The sequence below is a fragment of the Macrotis lagotis genome, chromosome 2, assembly GCF_037893015.1.
Source record: "Macrotis lagotis isolate mMagLag1 chromosome 2, bilby.v1.9.chrom.fasta, whole genome shotgun sequence".
Lineage (NCBI taxonomy): Eukaryota > Metazoa > Chordata > Mammalia > Peramelemorphia > Peramelidae > Macrotis > Macrotis lagotis.
Genome location: NC_133659.1, coordinates 319613268 through 319633095, shown reverse-complemented (window position 1 = coordinate 319633095; position 19828 = coordinate 319613268). Strand labels below are relative to the sequence as shown.

Here is a 19828-nt window from a genome sequence, read left to right as displayed (position 1 = left end):
AATTTTATGTAATTAATTTTACAAGTTTTTTTTAAAGTTCGTAACGTTTATATTCCTGAAGTTATTAAGTCTTAAGACTATCTTAGATCTTTTGTGGTACTCTCTTATCTCGTTTGGTCCTTATTATAATCCTTCCTATTTTATAGTTGTGGAAACTGAGGCAGACAAAGGTTAAGTGACTTGTCTGAACTCAAAGAGCTAAGTGCCTGAGACTGGATTTGACCTCAGGTCTTCATAACTCTGAATCCAGTGCTCTATCTACTGTGTCATCTAGCTGTCTAGAAACCGGGTCTTATGTTACAAACTTCCAAGTAATGAATTTTCATTTCACTGGACTTAAATGAAAAAGTTTTCAATAGAGTTATATTCTATGTAATAGTCTGACATTTTGTCTCCTTTTTTGTTTTTCCTTTTTATTCAGCTTTAATCCAAATCCTTTGCAAAGGTATAGTTTCTGGACAATCATCATTGGGGGGACCTTCACATCAACCAGTATCTATGGCATCAATCAATCCCAGGTTCAGAGGTACATCGCCTGTAAAAGCAGGTTCCAAGCAAAAATGTAAGAGACTCTGATCTCAATAGTCTTTAGATGTCTTCCAGTTTTTATAAAGATCTGTTTAATTATATTACATACAATAGTAAATAGGGCAGCTAAGTGGTACCATAATACAAACAGTGCCAGCTCTGGAATCAGAAAGACTCATCTTTGTGAGTTCAAATCCGGTCTCAGATACTAGCTGTGCAATCTTGGACAAGTCACTTAACCAAGTTTGCCTCAGTTTCCTCTTCTATTAAATGAGCTGAAGAAGGAAATGGTAAATCACTCCAGTATCTTTTCCAAGAGTCATGAAGAGTTAGACATGACTAGAAACAATCGAAATGGTAAATAATGCAACAACAATGATATACTAACATAATAGCAATGTAACAGTAAAGGATGCTGCTGATGGTGATGGTGATTAGAGTGGCAGTGGCGATGATGATGATGATGATCATTGTATAATGGGAGGCAGCATGGTCAGGTGGATTAATTGTTGGTAATGAAGTCAGAACTGAATTTAGAACTTTACTCACGTATACCAGCTATGAGATCATATTCCAGTCTCACTTCACTTCTCAGTGCTCTGTTCATGTATATTCATCCAATCAACATTTACAGGCAAATTGTTCATCTCTATTACTGACATTTTACTCAATGATAAAATTACAGGTCTAGACAAAAATGATGATGATAGTAAGAACTTTAATTTTAGCAAAGTGTTTTACATATATTTTGTCTCATTTGAAGCTCAAAACAACATTAGTGGATACTATAGGTATTGTCCCTATTTTACAGATGAAAGAAATGAGACTGAGAAAGTCTAAATGATGTGCTTATAGTACACAGCTGATAAGGGTTAGCAGTGAAATTTGAACCCAGGCCTTTGTGACTTTGTCTTTATTTATTTATATATTTTTATTTAAATTTTTTAGTTTTTTGCCAGACAATAGGGTTAAGTGACTTGCCCAAGGTCACACAGCTAGGTAATTAGTAAGTGTCTGAGGTTGGATTTGAACTCAGGACCTCCTGACTCCAGGGTTGGTGCTCTATTCACTGTGCCACTAGCTGCCCTGACATCAAGTCTTTAGAAAGGTAGTTTGGTACAATGGTCAGAGTGTGTGATTTGAATTTAGATCTAAATTCTGCCACTACTTATGTCAGACAACTTGCCTCTCTGGACTTGTTTCTGTAACATGAAGGATTTAAACAATGTCTTCAGTTTTTATTCTAAAAGAGGAGGAAGGGAAAGAGCTCATTATCTTCAGCTAGGTGTTACAATGGATGAAATAGCAGATTTAGAGTTAAGAGTCTCTGAGTTTAAATGCTCCCTCATACACCAACTATTTTTTTTTTTTTAGGTTTTTGCCAGACAAATGGGGTTAAATGGCTTGCCCAAGGCCACACAGCTAGGTCATTATTAAGTGTCTGAGACCAGATTTGAACCCAGGTACTCCTGACTCCAGGGCCGGTGCTTTATCCACTGTGCCACCTAGCTTGTCCCTGAGTATTTTGTTTTTTTAAGAAAGATTTTATTTATTTTGAGTTTTACAATTCCCCCGCCCCCATTCTTGCTTCCCTCACTGAGTATTTCCTTTTTTTTTAGGGTTTTTTTTTTCTGAGTATTTCTTTATGGAAAAAAAATGGTTCTGGAAAAGACAGATAATTATGTCTTTGCACAATAATCCCCTTGCCATAATAAACATAATGCGCAAGTCTTGCCATCACTCATTTGACGTCATAGTCTTCTTCAGTTACAAAGAACAGCAACCCAACAATGGGAATGAATGAGTCATTTGAAAGAGGTAGAATCACTGGATCAAGGACTTCCTTGTTTGTTTGTTTTTTATCATTGATGACTTAGGGAAGATGAATCATTTTGGTCAAAAAGATCTGCCTGGGATTTATAATTGATTTCCATGGCAACATAACAGATTGCTATATGCAGTTGATTCATCTTAAGTGGCATTGAGTTCAATTATAGTAATTGCAAGTAAATATGACTGTGGTTAGGAGCAAGTGCATAGATCTGAATAAATACCTACACTTATTTCCTTATAAAATGGAAGTGCATGCTCTACTCTTCTCACAGTATGCTTTCAGGATTCTGAAGTATCTAGGTACCTGCTTAACTTAGGTAAAAAATTAGAGGAGATGGTTGTTTGGAACCATGCATAAAAGTACAATCTTTGGGATAACCAAATATTTCATTGACCAAATATTTTATCACTATGATGTGGCATGAACACACTCTTTGTTTAATGTTGCAGGATTATTAAAATTTTTTTAATCACATGTAATAATAATTTATAATATTAATTTTTTAAAAATCTAAACTTCCAAATTCTCTCCCCCTTTTCTTCCCTCTCTCAGAAATCAACCAAGTTGATATAGATTATACATGTGCCATCAACCAAAACATATTTACATATTAGTCATATAGTGAAAGAAAGCACCGACTTAAAAAACCCCCCAAACCAAAGCAAGAAAAATAAAGTAAAAAAAAGTATGCTTCAATATGAATTCAGTTTTTTCTCTGGAGGTCAATAGTATTTTTCATTCTGAATCCTTTGGAATTGTGTTGGACCATTGCTAAGAATAGCTAAGCCATTCATAATGTTGCTGTTATTGTGTACAATGTTCTCCTAATTCAACTCCTTCACTTTGTCTAAACTAATATAGTTTCCCTTGTTTTTCTGAAACCATCTTACCGGTCATTTCTTACAGCAAATAGTATTCCATCACAATCATATGCTGAAACTTCTTTAGCCATTGCTCAATTGATGAGCTTCTGCTCCATTTCCAGTTCTTTGCCACTATAAAAAAAACAACTTGCTATAAATATTTTTGTAAGGGGCAGCTCAGTGGCACAGTGGGTAGAGCACTGGCCCTGGGGTCAGGAGTACCTGAGTTCAAATCCGGCCTCAGACACTTAATAATGACCTAGCTGTGTGGCCTTGGGCAAGCCACTTAACCCTATTGCCTTGCAAAAAAAAAAAACCCTTAACCCCCCCCCCCCAATAAATATTTTTGTACAAATTGATCTTTTTCCTTGAAAAAAATGGTGGTATTGCTAGATTAAAGAGTCTGCTGTTCAATTTTATCGTATTTTGCGAATAATTCCTAATTGCTTTCCACAATAGTTGGATTAGTTCTATTGTAGGATTGCTAAAGAAAGCAGCTAATGGAGAATGAAAGAAGAAACTACCCAGTTTGTCTGTCAGGATTCATGTTTAGTGACTTTACCACTATGCCATAATGTAACCTATACTTCTAATGTCAGATTGATAAATCAAAGCAAAACCCCATTTTGATAATATCTATTTCCTTAATGTGATATAGAAGCAAAAATGGTAATGCTTTGGTTTTTCTCCCTATGTGATGTTTCCTTTTACATTCAGATGATGGATTTTTTTTTTAATTTTAGGTCTCTTTACATAAATCTTGTGGGACAATGGATAATTCTTGTCTGTACTGTATTTTGTGGACTTGCTATTTATTCAAGGTACCATGACTGTGATCCTTGGACTTCAAAGAAAATATCAGCACCAGACCAGGTTCAGTACTGTTGCTCTTTTATGAATTCATTAGCCAAATACATCAAACATATTTTGAAATGATTTTTCAGAAAAATTCTAAATATTAAGCAAAAAACATGGGAAGACTAAACACTTTTATCTAATAAGTATTGTCAAATTGTCAAAAGATTCAGTAAATTTCAAAATACCTTCAAAGTCATAGCTGAGTGAGGAATTCTGGAAAAATTTTAAGAGCATGTTAATAATGAGTCTGATAGAAAAATAGACTAGAGGAATCTCAGTCATGTTTTAGAAATTAGTTTAATTACAAATATAAATACTGGTGGAAAGCAATGAAGAAATCACACAACTGCAGAGTAGTCTTGAAGCTTTTCAATCAATAAACAACAAAGTTTTGGCATAAGGTGGAACAATTATTTGAAACATTTATTTATGTAAATAACTTATTTTCTGACAAAGTTTAGATAACTGAGAAGTTGATCTAACTCCTTCATCAGTTAGAAAACCCAAGTAAATGTATTTTCTGACCATAAGTAGAAATCTTAATAAATCTGGGACTCTTTCAGCTCATGCCCTATCTAGTGATGGACATTCTCCAAGATTATCCAGGACTCCCAGGACTCTTTGTGGCATGTGTATATGGTGGAACATTGAGGTATGGACTTTGTGTAATTCATGGAGTGTGATTTTTGACATTCAAATGACCTTCATATTTTCATGAGTTAAGTTGGTTTTTAAATAAAGGAAGGATAAAGGTTCAACTCATATAAATATTCTATTAAATACTTCTAAGACTTGTGAAAGAAGAAACTACCCAGTTTGTCTGTCAGGCTTCATGTTTAGTGACTTTACCACTATGCCATAACGTAACCTAAGGTATCTATAGGATAAAGGAGATAATATTTTAAAAATGCTTAGCACAGTGCCTAGCTCATAGCCATATGAGCTATAAATTCCCATTATGATTGTATTATTGTTATTACTATCATCATTATTATTTTATGTAGTATGTTACCATATTTCCTTTGAGGCTTTAATAATAGATTGCAATATAAATCATCACATAGGTATTTACACATATATATGCACATATATATGTATATTTTTGTATGTAGGTATATGTGAGTGTGTGTATGGAGAGGTGGTATTGCCTGCTGGTTATATTGGTTTTTGAATCAAGAACACCTGGATGCAAATTTTGCTTCTTGAACTTTCTAATGGAGCTACCATGTACAAGTCCCAACCTCTTTCTACCTTGGATAATACTCTAGATATAGAAGTGTTGCTTATATTGGTGGAAGGAATTCCTTCCTATTCCAATGAAACCCAAAGTTGCTAATGCATTTATGTACAGGTGTGACTACAAAATGGAAAAGGAAGGAGAGACAGCTAGCAATTATGTACAAATGGACTAAATACAGGATAAATTGGAAGTAATTCAGAGATGGAAGGTACTAGAATTAAAAGGGATTGGATAAGGTTTCCTGTAGATTACTGGATTTTAGTTGGATACAGGGGGCAGAGATGAGAATTGAGAGTTTCAGACATGAGAATGCCCATAACAGGGAGATAGAATATTTTGTTCATGGAACAGGCAGGGGTTAGTATCACTGGATCAAAGAATATAGGGTGGGAAGTAAAGCACAGGAAGACTGATGAGAGACTACATAACAAAAGGATTTGAATGTCAACAAAGGCTTTTAATATTGATCCTGGAAGTGACAGGGAACTAGTGGAGTTTCTTGAGTAGGGAGGCAGGATGGCTGGACCTTCCTGGTTCAATTCCTGCACTAAAATATACTATTTATCCTATTCTGTCCATATTACTTAATCTTTCTTTGACCTAATCAATGCTCTTAGAGCACAAGTTGCTAAATAGTAGACTGCAAACTGCAGTCATTGTATATTTGCTAGAAGCTTTTTACACCAATATAATCACAGATTGTCCTGTCTAATTATAGCATTTTCATTTTATGTGAAATAACAGCTTTACTGACATTCCTTAGATAATTGAGAAATTGATCCAACTTCTCACAATAAGGAACAATCTTTTTTTTTTAGTTTTTTTTTTTTTTGCAAGGCAATGGGGTCAAGTGGCTTGCCCAAGGCCACATAGCTAGGTCATTATTAAGGGTCTGAGGTCACATTTGAACTCAGATCCTCCTGACTCCAGGGCCGGTGCTCTATTCACTGAGCCACCTAGCCACCCCAATAAGGAACAATCTTAGTAAATCTGAACCATTTTCAGCTCCTTCCCTATCAAGTTAAATTATAGCATATTTTAAGGAGGATGAATAGTAATAGTTCATTATAAAAGTGAAAAAAATTAACCTTTTTTTTGCTTTCATCATGATCAAGTAATATCTTTCTTTTTTGTTGTTGTTTTGGTTTTTTTTTTTAGTTTTTACAAGGCATTTGGGGTTAAATGGCTTGCTCAGGGCCACACAGCTAGGTCATTAAGTGTCTGAGGCCGGATTTGAACCCAGGTCCTCCTGACTCCAGGGCTGGTGCTCTATCCACTGCACCACCTAGCTGCTCTTAGTAATGTCTTTCTGAGAGAAGAGAGATAGTGTGGTGTAGTGGAAAGAGATTGACTTGAAACAAGAAAATGTAGACTTTAAAAATCCCAGTCTACCACCAGATTACCTATATGACCTTGGTCAAATCAATTCTTTTCTCTCTGTAAATGGCAGAGTTCGGGATTGAACTGGATGATCACTAAGACTCTTGATGTTCAGGGGTGGCTAGGTGGCGCAGTGGATAGAGCACCGGCCTTGGAGTCAGGAGTGCCTGAGTTCAAATCCGGCCTCAGACACTTAATAATTGCCTAGCTATGTGACCTTGGGCAAGCCACTTGACCCCCTTGCCTTGAAAAATCTTAAAAAAAAAAAGAGTCCTGGTGTTCTATATTTATGCCCTTATAGTCTTCCAGGAGTACAAAGGTAACATTAACCATGCCATAGTAAAATGTAAACTCCCTTAGGGTAAGGACTGTTTTCCATTTCTGCTTTTGCAACACTAATGTTTTACATTGGGTCTAGCCTCTGGAACCAACTCAGTGAATGCTTGTGGAATTGGACTGAATTCAGGCAGCTACCAGCACAGTAGTAAGGAGACATAGACTCAAATCAGAACCTAGGGCAAGTCATTTGCTTTGTCAAGACCTTGGTTTCCTTATCTGGAAAATGAGAGGGTTGAACTGGATAGTCTCTTCCAATTCTATGATCTTATTTGTAAGATCAGGAAATATATTTTCTTATGTTGCCTGACATTGTTGTTTCTCATCTGTCAAATGAACTGAAGAAGGAAATGGCACCATGCCAGTATCTTTGCCAAGACATCCTCAAATGGGATCACAGAGAGTTAGGTATGACTGAAATGACTAAAACGACAATATAAACAAGTATAGATAATCCAGACATTATTATACTGAAAAACTATGGGAAAATGCTTGAATATAAGAAACACTTTTTTCTTTAGGCAGAAAAATGTAGCAATAAGCCCTTTTTGCTGTAACCATAAACCATGAATATATATGGTTCTTTGCCAGAATATTCTAACTTCTACTTGGCCATGGTGTCTCACTAGCGAACCTGTGAGTTTCTATTATTTTCCCAATTTTGTATGCCTCCATTGTTGTATCTATTTTGTATTCCCTTAACTTGATCTTTTATTTCTCCAAAGATGATAAAAATGTTTGTCTTGTTGCAATGATACCCATTAGCATGTCTATGACCTAGTTCTCATCTTGTAGCCACAAGACATAGGAAATGTCTTGGACAAAAAAAAGAAAAATGCAGAGGAGAGAAGAAATTCTTCAACATATGAAGTGAATTATATACCAATGGATATTAACAATTTTTGTTTTTCAACTTCTTCTCCTTTATTTGTTTGGTCTTTATAATGGGTAGCTAGATGATATGATGGATAGAGTGCCTGGTCTGGAGTCAGGAAAACCTGAGTTCAAATGCATCCTCAGTCACTTACTAGCTATGTGACCCTAAGCAAGACACTTAACCCTGCTTACCTCAGTTTCCACTCTGGTAAAATGAGTTGGAAAAGAAAATGATTTTGCCAAGCAAGTTCCAAAAGGGTCACAATGAGTTTGATATGACTGAAAATCAATAACAACAAAGTTTACTTAAAATGCTTTGAAGTAATAAGGTTTTCATTTGTCTCCTTCAGCACAGTGTCCTCCAGTATCAATGCTTTAGCTTTAGTAACTATTGAAGACCTCATCAAACCTCACTTTCAATCACTCTCAGAAAAGACTCTATCTTGGCTTTTGAAAGGAACAAGTAAGTGACCATTGAATTTTTACTGTTTTATACATAAAATCTTTTTTATATGCATCCTCAAAAATATGAATGGATGTTTGCCATATCAAAAAACTCCACCTTATTCCTACATGTCTGACTCAATTTAGAATAGTCAATTATTTTTCGTAATAAGGTGTAATCATGGATTTTGAAATGAAAGTTGATGTAGATGCCATAGAATCGTAGTCTCTCAGAGGCAGAAGAGATCTCATTGGGTCCTATTGGTACCTAAATAAGAATACCCTCTCTTAGCTTATCCACTAACTGGTAATTTCTTTTGAGACATAAATGAGAGGGAACCTTCTATACCCCTGCCCCCACTAGAGTTTTACTTATTAGAGTCAAGCCTCTATTTACGTTTTTTAGAGTTCGTATTTGTTTTTCCTGGTTTTTACCCTCTGTAGTCAGAATAATTCTAGACTCTCTTTCAGGTGATAAACTCAAATAATTGAATAGGGTCATCATGAACCCTCTAAATTATCTCTTCTTTGTACTAAACTCCAGTCATTTATCCAGCTACATCCCCCACTTTTTTTTAAACAAGTGAGGAAACTGAGGATTAGAGAGGCTAAGGGGAGTATGCAGTTACATAGGTATTAAAATGCAAGACAAAGATTTGAATTCATGTCTTCCAAGTCAGTCTGCAACTTTTCCCCCACTATCCAATGTTAAATCACAGGGATCAGGTGACATCTGAGCTGCCTATAAAGAATAATAAGCATTTTGAAAGTCAGAAATGATGAGCAAGTGCATTCTAAAAAGAGAGAACAGTATCTACAGAGATTAGAAGTGGAGTTTCCAGATTAGGAAATAGCCAAACTAGTTTCTTTGATAGTGTCTTGATGGTTCCATGAACAAGACACACCATTTCTCGGCTCTGTATTTTTTTTTCTGATTGTCCCTCATGTCTAGAATATTCTCTCTCATAGACTCATTTACTGACTTCCCAATCCCATCCATTAAGCCTTTTCCAATCTTTATTAATTCTAGTGCCTTCCTTCTCTTATTTATTTCTTTTTTAAAAAATATTTTATTTATTTTGAGTTTTACAATTTTCCCCCTAATCTTACTTCCCTCCCCCCCCATAGAAGGCAATTTGCCAGTCTTTACATTGTTTCCGTGGTATACATTGATCCAAATTGAGTGTGATGAGAGAGAAATCATATCCTTAAGGAAGAAACATAAAGTATAAGAGATAGCAAGATCAGGCAATAAGATATCAGTTTTTTTCCCTAAATTAAATGTAATAGTCTTTGGTCTTTGTTCAAACTCCACAGTTCCCTCTCTGGATACAGATGGTATTCATCACAGACAGCACCAAATCGTCTCTATTGCTGCACTGATGGAATGAGCAAATCCATCAAGGTTGATCATCACCCCCATGTTGCTGTTAGGGTGTACAGTGTTTTTCTGGTTCTGCTCATCTCGCTCAGCAACAGTTCATGAAAATCCCTCCAGGCTCCCCTGAATTCCCATCCCTCCTGGTTTCTAATAGAACAATAATGTTCCATGACATACATATACCACAGTTTGCTAAGCCATTCCTCAATTGAAGGACATTTACTTGATTTCCAATTCTTTGCCACCACAAACAGGGCTGCTATGAATAGTTTTGTACAAGTGATGTTTTTACCCTTTTTTTATCATCTCTTCAGGGTATAGACCCAGTAGTGGTATTGCTGGATCAAAGGGTATGTATGCCCTTTGGTGTAGTTCCAGACTGCTCTCCAGAAAGGTTGGATGAGTTCACAGTTCCACCAACAATGTAATAGTGTTCCAGATTTCCCACAACCGGTCCAACAATGATCATTTTTCTTTTTGGTCATATTGACCAGTCTGAGAGGTGTGAGGTGGTACCTCAGAGAAGCTTTAATTTGCATTTCTCTAATAAGTAATGATTTAGAGCAATTTTTCATATGACTATGGATTGCTTTGATCTCCTCATCTGTAAATTGCCTTTGCATATCCTTTGACCATTTGTGAATTAGGGAATGACTTTTTTTAAAAATTTGACTCATTTCTAAGTATATTTTAGAAATGAGTCCTTTTTCAGAAATAGTAGTTGTAAAGATTGTTTCCCAGTTTACTACATTTCTTTTGATCTTGGTTACAATGGTTTTGTCTGTGCAAAAGCTTTTTAATTTAATGTAATCAAAATCATCTAGTTTGTTTTTAGTGATGTTCTCCATCTCTTCCTTAGTCATAAACTGCTCCCCTTTCCATAGATCTGACAGGTAAACTACTCCTTGATCTTCTAGTTTGCTTATAGTATTGTTTTTTATGTCTAAATCCTGTATCCATTTGGATCTTATCTTGGTATAGGGTGTGAGGTGTTGGTCTAATGTAAGTTTCTTCCATATTAACATCCAATTTTCCCCTCAGTTTTTATCAAAGAGAGAGTTTTTATCCCAATGGCCGGACTCTTTGGGTTTATCAAACAGCAGATTACTATAATCATCTCCTGCTTTTACACCTAGTCTGTTCCACTGATCCACCACTCTATTTCTTAGCCAATACTAGACAGTTTTGATGACTGATGCTTTATAATGTAATTTTACATCAGGTAGGGCTAAGCCCCCTTCTTTTGTACTTTTTTCATTACATCCTGGAAATTCTTGACTTTTTATTTCTCCTCTTATTTTTATTTCTCCTGTATTTACTTTTTATTTGTTTGCATGTTGTCTCTCCCCTTAGATTGCAAGCTCCTTGAGAACAGGGATTGACTTTTCTAGCACAACCATTAATAAATGTTTGTTGTTTGATTACTAAAGGTAAAGTAGATGTAAGATAGTGAGTATGTGAACATGAGGAATGTGAAATAAAGCTAGAAAGGTAGTTTGAAGTCAGATCATAGTGTCCTTAAGACTAGTCTAAAAGGTAATTTGTAATTTGTCTCTAACATAGTGATGTCATTTTGGTCTTCTTTGAAAAGAAAGGACAAGAACCAACCAAGGGGTTTTTATTTTATACTGGAGAAAATAGGGATCCACTAAAAGTTTTTGAGCAGGTAATAAAGACAGTGAGATCAAGTCTTTGTATTTTTTTTGGCAGCTATTTAAGAATATATTGGATGGAAGAGAAACTGAAAGCAGAAATCCCAGTGTCTTGGGCCAGGTATATATTGCTCCCTGATGCAAGTTCCCATACTGGAAAAATTGAATCTTAGAAGCAGACAATTTAAATTTTGCTTTGCTAAATGCAAAGGGACCATGAGTAAGGATATAGAAATGAATATTCAACAAGAATATAGACCTCCAGGTTCCTGCCTATGGGGATGTACCCAGATCAGTGACATCAGTCTGGATTGGAATAAACTATTCATCAATCAAATCTGAAGCACTGCTTTTCCTCTGATGCTGGTCTGTATTCCCCGCCAAAAGTATTTAGCTTATTCTGGCCCTTCATAATGAAACACTATACTTGTACTTAAAAATTATCTCACAAGATAACAGCCCTTAGGAACTGAGGCCTGTGCAAAATATATAAAGTTAACAACATCCCACCCCTTGGGCTAAGTCCTAAATGGCCACCAGGACTAAAAAAAAAAGCATATTATGCCTAATAGTAAATAACTTATATCCATTCTAAATACTAAGCAATAAAATATTCACTACTCTCAACAAAGGAGAAAAAAGTAATAGTTCACAAATTACTTAGAAAATCACAATGGAGCCAAAGGTCAGTTGATAGAAATTAGACAAATAAAACTCATCAATAAATCTCAGTAGCACTTGAAAATAATTTCTATGCCAAAACATGAGCAATAAATTATATCTAGAAATAGAAGCCTAAAGTTTATAATCCTTTTGCTTGAGATTTATCCTTTGACCCAAGATATTAGCTCTTTTTCCTTCATGCTATTAAAATTACAGATTCCCCAGTTTCCTGTCTATCCTCTTCCCATCTCAGTGATATCTACTCCTAGGAAATTGAAACCACATCATCCAGTTTAATGTATAATAATTCTACTCATTTCTAATTTCCTCAACTTTTAACCATAAACTAAGGATAAGAATAAACTAGATAATACAACTTCACCATCCCTCAGGGACTCATTAGAAATAGAACTGAGCTCATCAGGGAATGCTTAGAATGCAATAAGTAGAATCATCTGCAAACCAAGTACGAGACTTAATATATTAAGAGTGTCCAAATTCTCATAAGATAGTATCCATATGGCAAAACTGAAGGCTCACTGGGAATAGCACCCTTAGGTAGGTCAGATATCTTTTTACATTTAGCATATTCTAGGGTCCTGCACATCCTATTAAAGTTCATGTCTGAGAAATGTGATGAGTTAAGACAATTCTAAGAGAAAATCTCATAAAAAGAAAAATAAATAAGCAATAATTACAAAAGAACACCAGAAAAAAACTGAATTGACCACATGGACTATAAGTAGATAGAAGAATGAAAGAAGAGCTGAATGAAATTGGAATGAAATTAGAACACCTGGAAAGAAAATGAGCAAAATAGAAAAGAAGTTCGAAAAATTTACCCAATAGGTAATATCTGAAAATTAGAATCAAATAAAGAATTAATAAGTTAAAAAAACTTTATTACACATGCAAAGCATTGTGCTCAGAGCAAGAGTCACAAACAGAGTAGTCAACCAGTCCCTGATCTCAAGGAGCTTATAAGGGGTGAGGGGGGAGACAACACATAAAGAAGATTTCGGTTATATTAGATGGTTCTCTAGTCCTTAGGGTACAGTAGCAAAGCAGTTTCTTTAATGACATTCCCCTTGATAAATTCACATCAGCTTCTGATGTTCAACTTTTTGACAGCACAATAACTTTGGTAACAGGAATTTTCTTTTCTGGGTCTTCAGCAGCTATTCTTAGCAGAACAGACCCCAGGTTGGATCTCCACGATGGCTTTAGGTACTGAGCTAAAAGTGTTGTTATTGCCCAAGGCTCTTGGTTTAGGATCTTGGGAAGTCTCTATTAGAGTATGAAGAAAGGTAGTGGTCAAGGTGGTAGTGGTATTTTGACTTCTCTTGAAGATGTTGTCTCCTGTCTGTTCTTCAGGGTGCCTTGTGGCTTCAGCTAGGCTGACTTGCCTGCTCTGTGTGAGGCAGTTGGTTGGAAGAGGGCAGGGATGGCTGATTTCTCCACACCAGTGGCTTCCTAGGATGATGGCTGTGAGGGTTCATCTGGAAGCAGGAGCCGTGGTCTGAGTAGTATTGCCACTCCCAGAGACCCGTAATTCAATGATGCAACAAGAAATATTAGTGTAAAGCAAAAGATCAAGATAGAAGAAAACAGAAGATATCTACTACTAAAAATTTATTTAGAAAATAGGGTATATAGAGACTGTTGACTTTGATGTATTTCTATACCAAATTCTTTGAATGTGTGCTGGGAGGGGGGTATATACAACATTTCTTTTGCTAGTTTAAATAAGAGTTAGATTTGTAGGATTCCTGCTCTCACTACCCATATCTCTATGTTTGTATGGTTTTCTAAAGAATACCAATTTGAGAAATAGTAAGGTTCATTCAATTTTGATTCATCCTAATATATATACATACATGCATATGTATATGTATGTGTATATGTATATCTATATATATTCATCTGAGAGGGATAGGGGTAGGGATATATGAGATACTATGATGGTTTTAAAAAACTTATAACAAGGGGCGGCTAGGTGGTGTAGTGGATAAAGCACCGGCCCTGGAGTCAGGAGTACCTGGGTTCAAATCCGGTCTCAGACACTTAATAATTACCTAGCTGTGTGGCCTTGGGCAAGCCACTTAACCCCATTTGCCTTGCAAAAAAAACCAAACTTATAACAAATAGAAAGTGAACCTGTGATTTCATTAATAAGCATGACTCTGTGAAAGGATACATATTGTAACTGATTCATATTTGCTCCAGTAAACCCCTAGTCAAAAAATTTATATTTTTAATATTTTAAATATTTAATTCAATTATACCAATGTAAGGTTAAGGGAGTTTCTACTTTGTAAGTCTCTATAAAAATAAAATCCCAAATTCAATCCTTTCTCATTTTCCTCCCTCCATCCAATTGCACAAAGTAGTTCTGATTAGAAGTACTCTGTGAATGGTAAACCTAAAAAAATATGGTATAAGGTTTCCCTTAAGCACAAATGTTTGTGAAGGATTAGGCTAATAGTCTATATGCTTATGATCTCCACAGTTAATTCCAGGAATTCTTTATTCAATATATAATCTCATATTTCAACTAATCCCTAACACAATACAAGGGTTTTATTTATCAACTTTGCACATTGCTTTTCCTATAGGAAACACATATCCCATTTTTAACCCCTTTGCTTTCTTTGATCTCTTTGGATGTCCTTGGACCAAGTCTGATGATAAATTTGTTTGAAAGCTGTGATGAATTTATTGCATTGGGAGTAGTAATTAGGTACATCAGGATCTGTGTCTGACTTTCAATCTATCCCTCAGGTGTGTTGTATGGAGTTCTCTGCATTGGAATGGCAGCCCTGGCATCACTCATTGGGGTATTGTTACAGGTAAGACTAGACCTCCTGCAGTCCTGTAGTAGAATCAATGGTGAGCAGTCACCATTGTGTTCCTTTATTTTTTTTTAAAACCACCTTAATTATCAATTAATCAATGAACAAGCATTTATTAAGGGTCCTCTATATGTGAGGCATTATGTTAGGGATTGAGTATATGACTATAAAGAAACAATTCCCTTTTCAAGGGATGTTACTTTTCTTGGGGAAACAAGTACACATATAAGTGGAAGAGATTATAAGAAGATAATTATAAAGCAGTTTTCACAGAAAGGAGTTTGGGAGAGAGGGGATGATTGACTGAGGGGATCAGGAGAAACTTTACACAGAAAGCAATGGTTGAACTCCCTTTTTAAGAAAGAAGGGCACTTTATAAAATAGAGGGGAGGAGGAAGCATTTTACAGGGCTATGCAAAGTCAACAAAGATGGGAACTGAAGAGAACTAGGTTGGATCATAGAAGTAATATCCGGTGAGACTGGAAAGGTAGATTGGGATCAAATTTGTGGAGGACTTTAAAAGTTGAACAGAAGAGTTTCTCCTTTATCCTAGAGGCAATAGGCAGCCACTAGAGTTGCTTGAGTAGCAAGTGTAAGGTAATATCTGTACTTATGGAAAATTACTTTTGTTTTGATATATATATAGGATGAATTAGATAAAGATTTAGGATAAGGAAACCAATTATAAAGCTTTTCTAATAATTGAGGTGAGAGGTGGTAATTAAAAGTAATTATAATTAAAAATCCAGTCCTGATCAGTCATTAAAATTGGAGTTTTGGGTTTTGATACTAAAGTTAATATTGAGATGGACTGAGAAATTGCAAATTTTGATGGCCCTCTTTTCATTTAGTAATTATTGTTCAGTTGTTTCAGCTGTGACTCCATTTGGAGTTTTCTTGGCAAAGAATACTGGTATGGATTTGTAGCAGCATGCTTTTCTGTCTATATTTATGACTAGTACGGGTTGCTATTTGTCAGCTATGACCATTGTTCATTTATTTTACTTCCTCTGACATTTAGCATCCTTTGCCTCTTTTCCCATAATCATGACAACTATTCATGGAGACATCATAACTCTTGATTAGTTAGTCATCATTTTCAGATACTAACCATAAATATTAGATAGACTACTTTTCTTTCTATTGAACCCTTACTTTCTATATCACAGAATTTGAGTTGTAAGAGATCTCAGAGGTCATTCTAGTCCAACTCATACTTCTATAAATTTAGCACTGAATTTATAGCTTGAAGACCTGGAATGAAGGCAAACTTACCACTATCCCATTTTTTGGGGGCAGCACTAATGATTAGTAGAAGCAGAAGTTGACAGAGTGCTGGGCTTGGAGTTAGAAAGACCTGAGTTCAAGTACAATTTCAGAAGCTTCTTAGCTGTGTGACCTTAGGCAAATCATTTTACCTCTGTTTGCCACTGGAGAAGGAAATAGTAAATCATTCCTGGATCTTTACCAAGAAAACCCCATGAATAGAGGTCCATGTGATCATAAAGAGTTGGACACAGTTGAAATGACTGAACCACAATAGTTAGGAATTTTCCCTTACATTGAATCTAAATCTATTTTAATTCCAAAGCTTTTATTGTTCTTCCAGTTCTTGCAACCTCTAAAAACGATGTTCAATTCAAATAGAATCAAAGGATCAAAAATTTAGCAGTGAGAAGGATCTTGGAGGTCATCTCTTTATTTTTCTGACAAAGCACTCATTATTCTCATATTAATCTGAGGACTAGAGAAATTAAATTGCTACCTGAGAATCACACAGTAAAAATCGATCAATCAATCACCAATTTATTAAGTGCTTACTCTATTCTGAAAAATATATTAAATGCTAGGGATACAAAAGGAAGGGGCAAAACCACCACCTCTGTCCTCAAGGAGCTTACATTCTAATGATAAGACAACAGGTAAATTAACCTGTATCTACAAGATATATATATGTAAATATAGCAAATGGATGGCAATCTTAGAGGGGAAAGTACTTTCTGGGAGGAGGGGAGGGACACCAGAGAAAAGCTACAGGTGTTCATTCCTGTATGGGGACCAGTTAGAACAAAGGTCCAAAATTGTGAAATTGGCAAAATAGAATGAAGACCAGTTACAAAATGGAATTGGTTTTGTATGGGAAGCAAAATAACCAATTAGATTCCATAGCATGGGGGTGGCTAGGTGGCATAGTGGATAAAGCACCGGCCCTGGAGTCAGGAGTACCTGGGTTCAAATCCAGTCTCAGACACTTAATAATTACCTAGCTGTGTGGCCTTGGGCAAGCCACTTAACTACATTTGCCTTGCAAAAAAAAATAAATCTAAAAATTTTTTCATAGATTCTATAGCATGATCCCTCACTCCATCTTGTGCTGCCACATGAACTATCCTCCACCTTGTTGCTTTTCTGCAAAGCATCCATGGGAAAGTAGATGGTCTATTGCTTCATAAGAAATCGATTATTTCATAAATGCAGGTGGTTGCAATTAATTATCATTTCTTAATTCTAAGAAAGACCCTAAAACCTCCTTACCTTCCTCCCAACTTGAATGAAACTCAGTCTTCCCTACCCTCCCAACTTAGAAAGCCCTGATCTTTCCTCTTAATTTTATATGCTGGCTTGAATTATGTTGATTGTTTTAATTAATTGGTCTTATTTGTCCATAAAAATCTGTTTTTACTCTGTATTTGGATTGACTTAGGGAGTCTATTGACATTTTCATTTTTCCTATTTTGCTAATTAGTAATGTTTCTCAGATTGTTTTTTTTCAGTCATCATTAATTATATATTGTATAAAAAGTCCCTTCCACTATACTCTGTTGCCCAGAACATACAATTTGTCAAATTTTCTGAGCCTCCATCATAGCCAGATTCAACCTTATTGAATTTAGTGGCTCTTGTCGGCCAGTCAACTAGTCAATTAATAGGCATTTATTAAATACCACTTCATGCCAATCGCAGTGAATCTATTTCTCAGGATCTCCGTTTCAGGCTGTTCTAGCTCATAAATGAATTCTCTTCTTACTCATAGTATAAATCCCCCTTGCTGTGGTTAACTTGGTCTTTTTTTCACCCTTTAGATAGATAACACTCCTCCACCTGTTCTCATACTTGATATTTATTCTGGCTCATTCATTACCAGAGGTGTGCTGAAGCCAACTCAGATGGAGAGATCTGATAGTTAAAGTTTCAGTGTGAATATTTGCACCTCAGAAATTAGCAGCAGCTACAAATCAGGATTGGATTTATTGCTTAGTTGATTTCTAGACATAAAGAAGTGATGAAGAAAATAATAATGCAAAGCAAACATGAAAATGTGTTTTTGTATATCATGTCTTATTATTTATATATAATTTATAACTTAAATTTATATAAATATAAGTAAATAGAAATCATTATAATAAATATAAAATTTTTGCATGCAAATAAATTAATATATCATATATAAAATATGTATTGTGTTGATTAAAAAGGTTGGAGAGACATCGATTAAATGGTAATTTAAATATCTTATTAATACGACCAGTACATTTTTAATGAAAGAATGACATTTGATCCTTTCTCTTAGATCAAAGACCTCTCATGGTGGTGGGCTTACAGTTTATATGCCCTTCAAAGAGTCAGGTGTTTATATGGGGCATGAATCAACTCTGATTGGTTAACACAATGGGAGGGGTCTATATTAAAATGAGGATCTTGGGGTGTATGACTTGGTAAATCAATTGGATCAAAGAAACATCAATTTCCACATTGCCTGTCTTAACAGAAGGAAGAATCATCAATTCCCAAGGACTGACTAAACAAACACAATTAGCAGTAATATACACAGTAGCCCAAACTTAGAAATTCTTTTACAGTCTGATTAGATCTTAGGCTGGGTAAATCTGTAAGGCAGATTTCTTAGACTGCTTGATTTCTGGATGAGAAAGTAGAAAAAATGAAAACCTTGCTTCTAATTCAATAATTAGTTATTATATATGAGAGAAATATTCATTTCTCATTATATATTATATATATTTCTCACTATATATATTATATATATTTCTCACTATGTATAATACACAAAGAAGAATCAGTTGTTGAAATATTTAACAACACAACTGTATTTGCTAAACTTCATAAAACCCTTTTTTTTTTCCATTTTAGGAAAACCAGACTATTAGTAAATCTCTCTCTCTGTTTCCTTTCCATATTGGAGACCAAGCTATTTTTTTGAAAATGGGACTCTTCCAACTAATTTGTGACTTTTTTTATTTTGTTCTTAGGCAGCAATCAGTATCTTTGGCATTATTGGTGGTCCCCTTTTGGGTTTGTTTTCTCTGGGCATCTTGACCCCTTTTGTCAACTCAATGGTAAGTATAAAAGATAAAAGTGAATATAATGTCTTTTCCTAAAACAGCTAAATTAGTCATTTTTCTCATTGGTAAATATATAACCCATGATGGCTCATGTCAGTGACTTCTCTTGGAGTTTAAAAATGTTTTTGTTGACCCAACTAGGATCATAGAATGGCAGATTTAGAGCTGGAAGGGTCCTTAGATTTCACATAAACCAATATATACAATATTCACATATACTCAGCCCCACTCCCATGTGCAGTGTAGTTAACAAAATAAATAAAAATACAATAAAATATAGATAATAATATATTTCAAAATTTAGTCAATCTGTTGTCCACAGGGATCCTTTATTTGTATTTGTGGTTGACACCACTGATCGAAACTAACCCTCTTAGATCATAGATAACTGTACTGAAGCTTATTGGAGCTTAATTAGTCTCCCCAAGCCTTCATGCATAGCAAGTATCCAAGTGTGGATTCTAAATAATGTTCTTTACCTCTTGGGTCAGCAGATTCACTCCATTCCTCCCTTATTCTAGTGTCCCACAGGCACAAAGTTGACAGAGATCTTATTTAT

The 19828-nt window shown here is 35.3% G+C and overlaps 1 protein-coding gene across 1 annotated transcript in view; it reads left to right on the top strand.

Moving 5' to 3' along the window:
* Positions 1-19828, top strand: part of LOC141512255 (sodium-coupled monocarboxylate transporter 1-like) — a 43379-nt gene that overhangs the window by 12884 nt on the left and 10667 nt on the right. Inside the window, exons 6-11 of the mRNA XM_074221069.1 lie at positions 422-562; positions 3969-4098; positions 4647-4735; positions 8266-8378; positions 14837-14904; positions 19177-19263. Of these exons, the coding sequence (XP_074077170.1) occupies positions 422-562; positions 3969-4098; positions 4647-4735; positions 8266-8378; positions 14837-14904; positions 19177-19263 (628 nt within the window). The remainder of the gene's footprint in view (positions 1-421; positions 563-3968; positions 4099-4646; positions 4736-8265; positions 8379-14836; positions 14905-19176; positions 19264-19828) is intronic.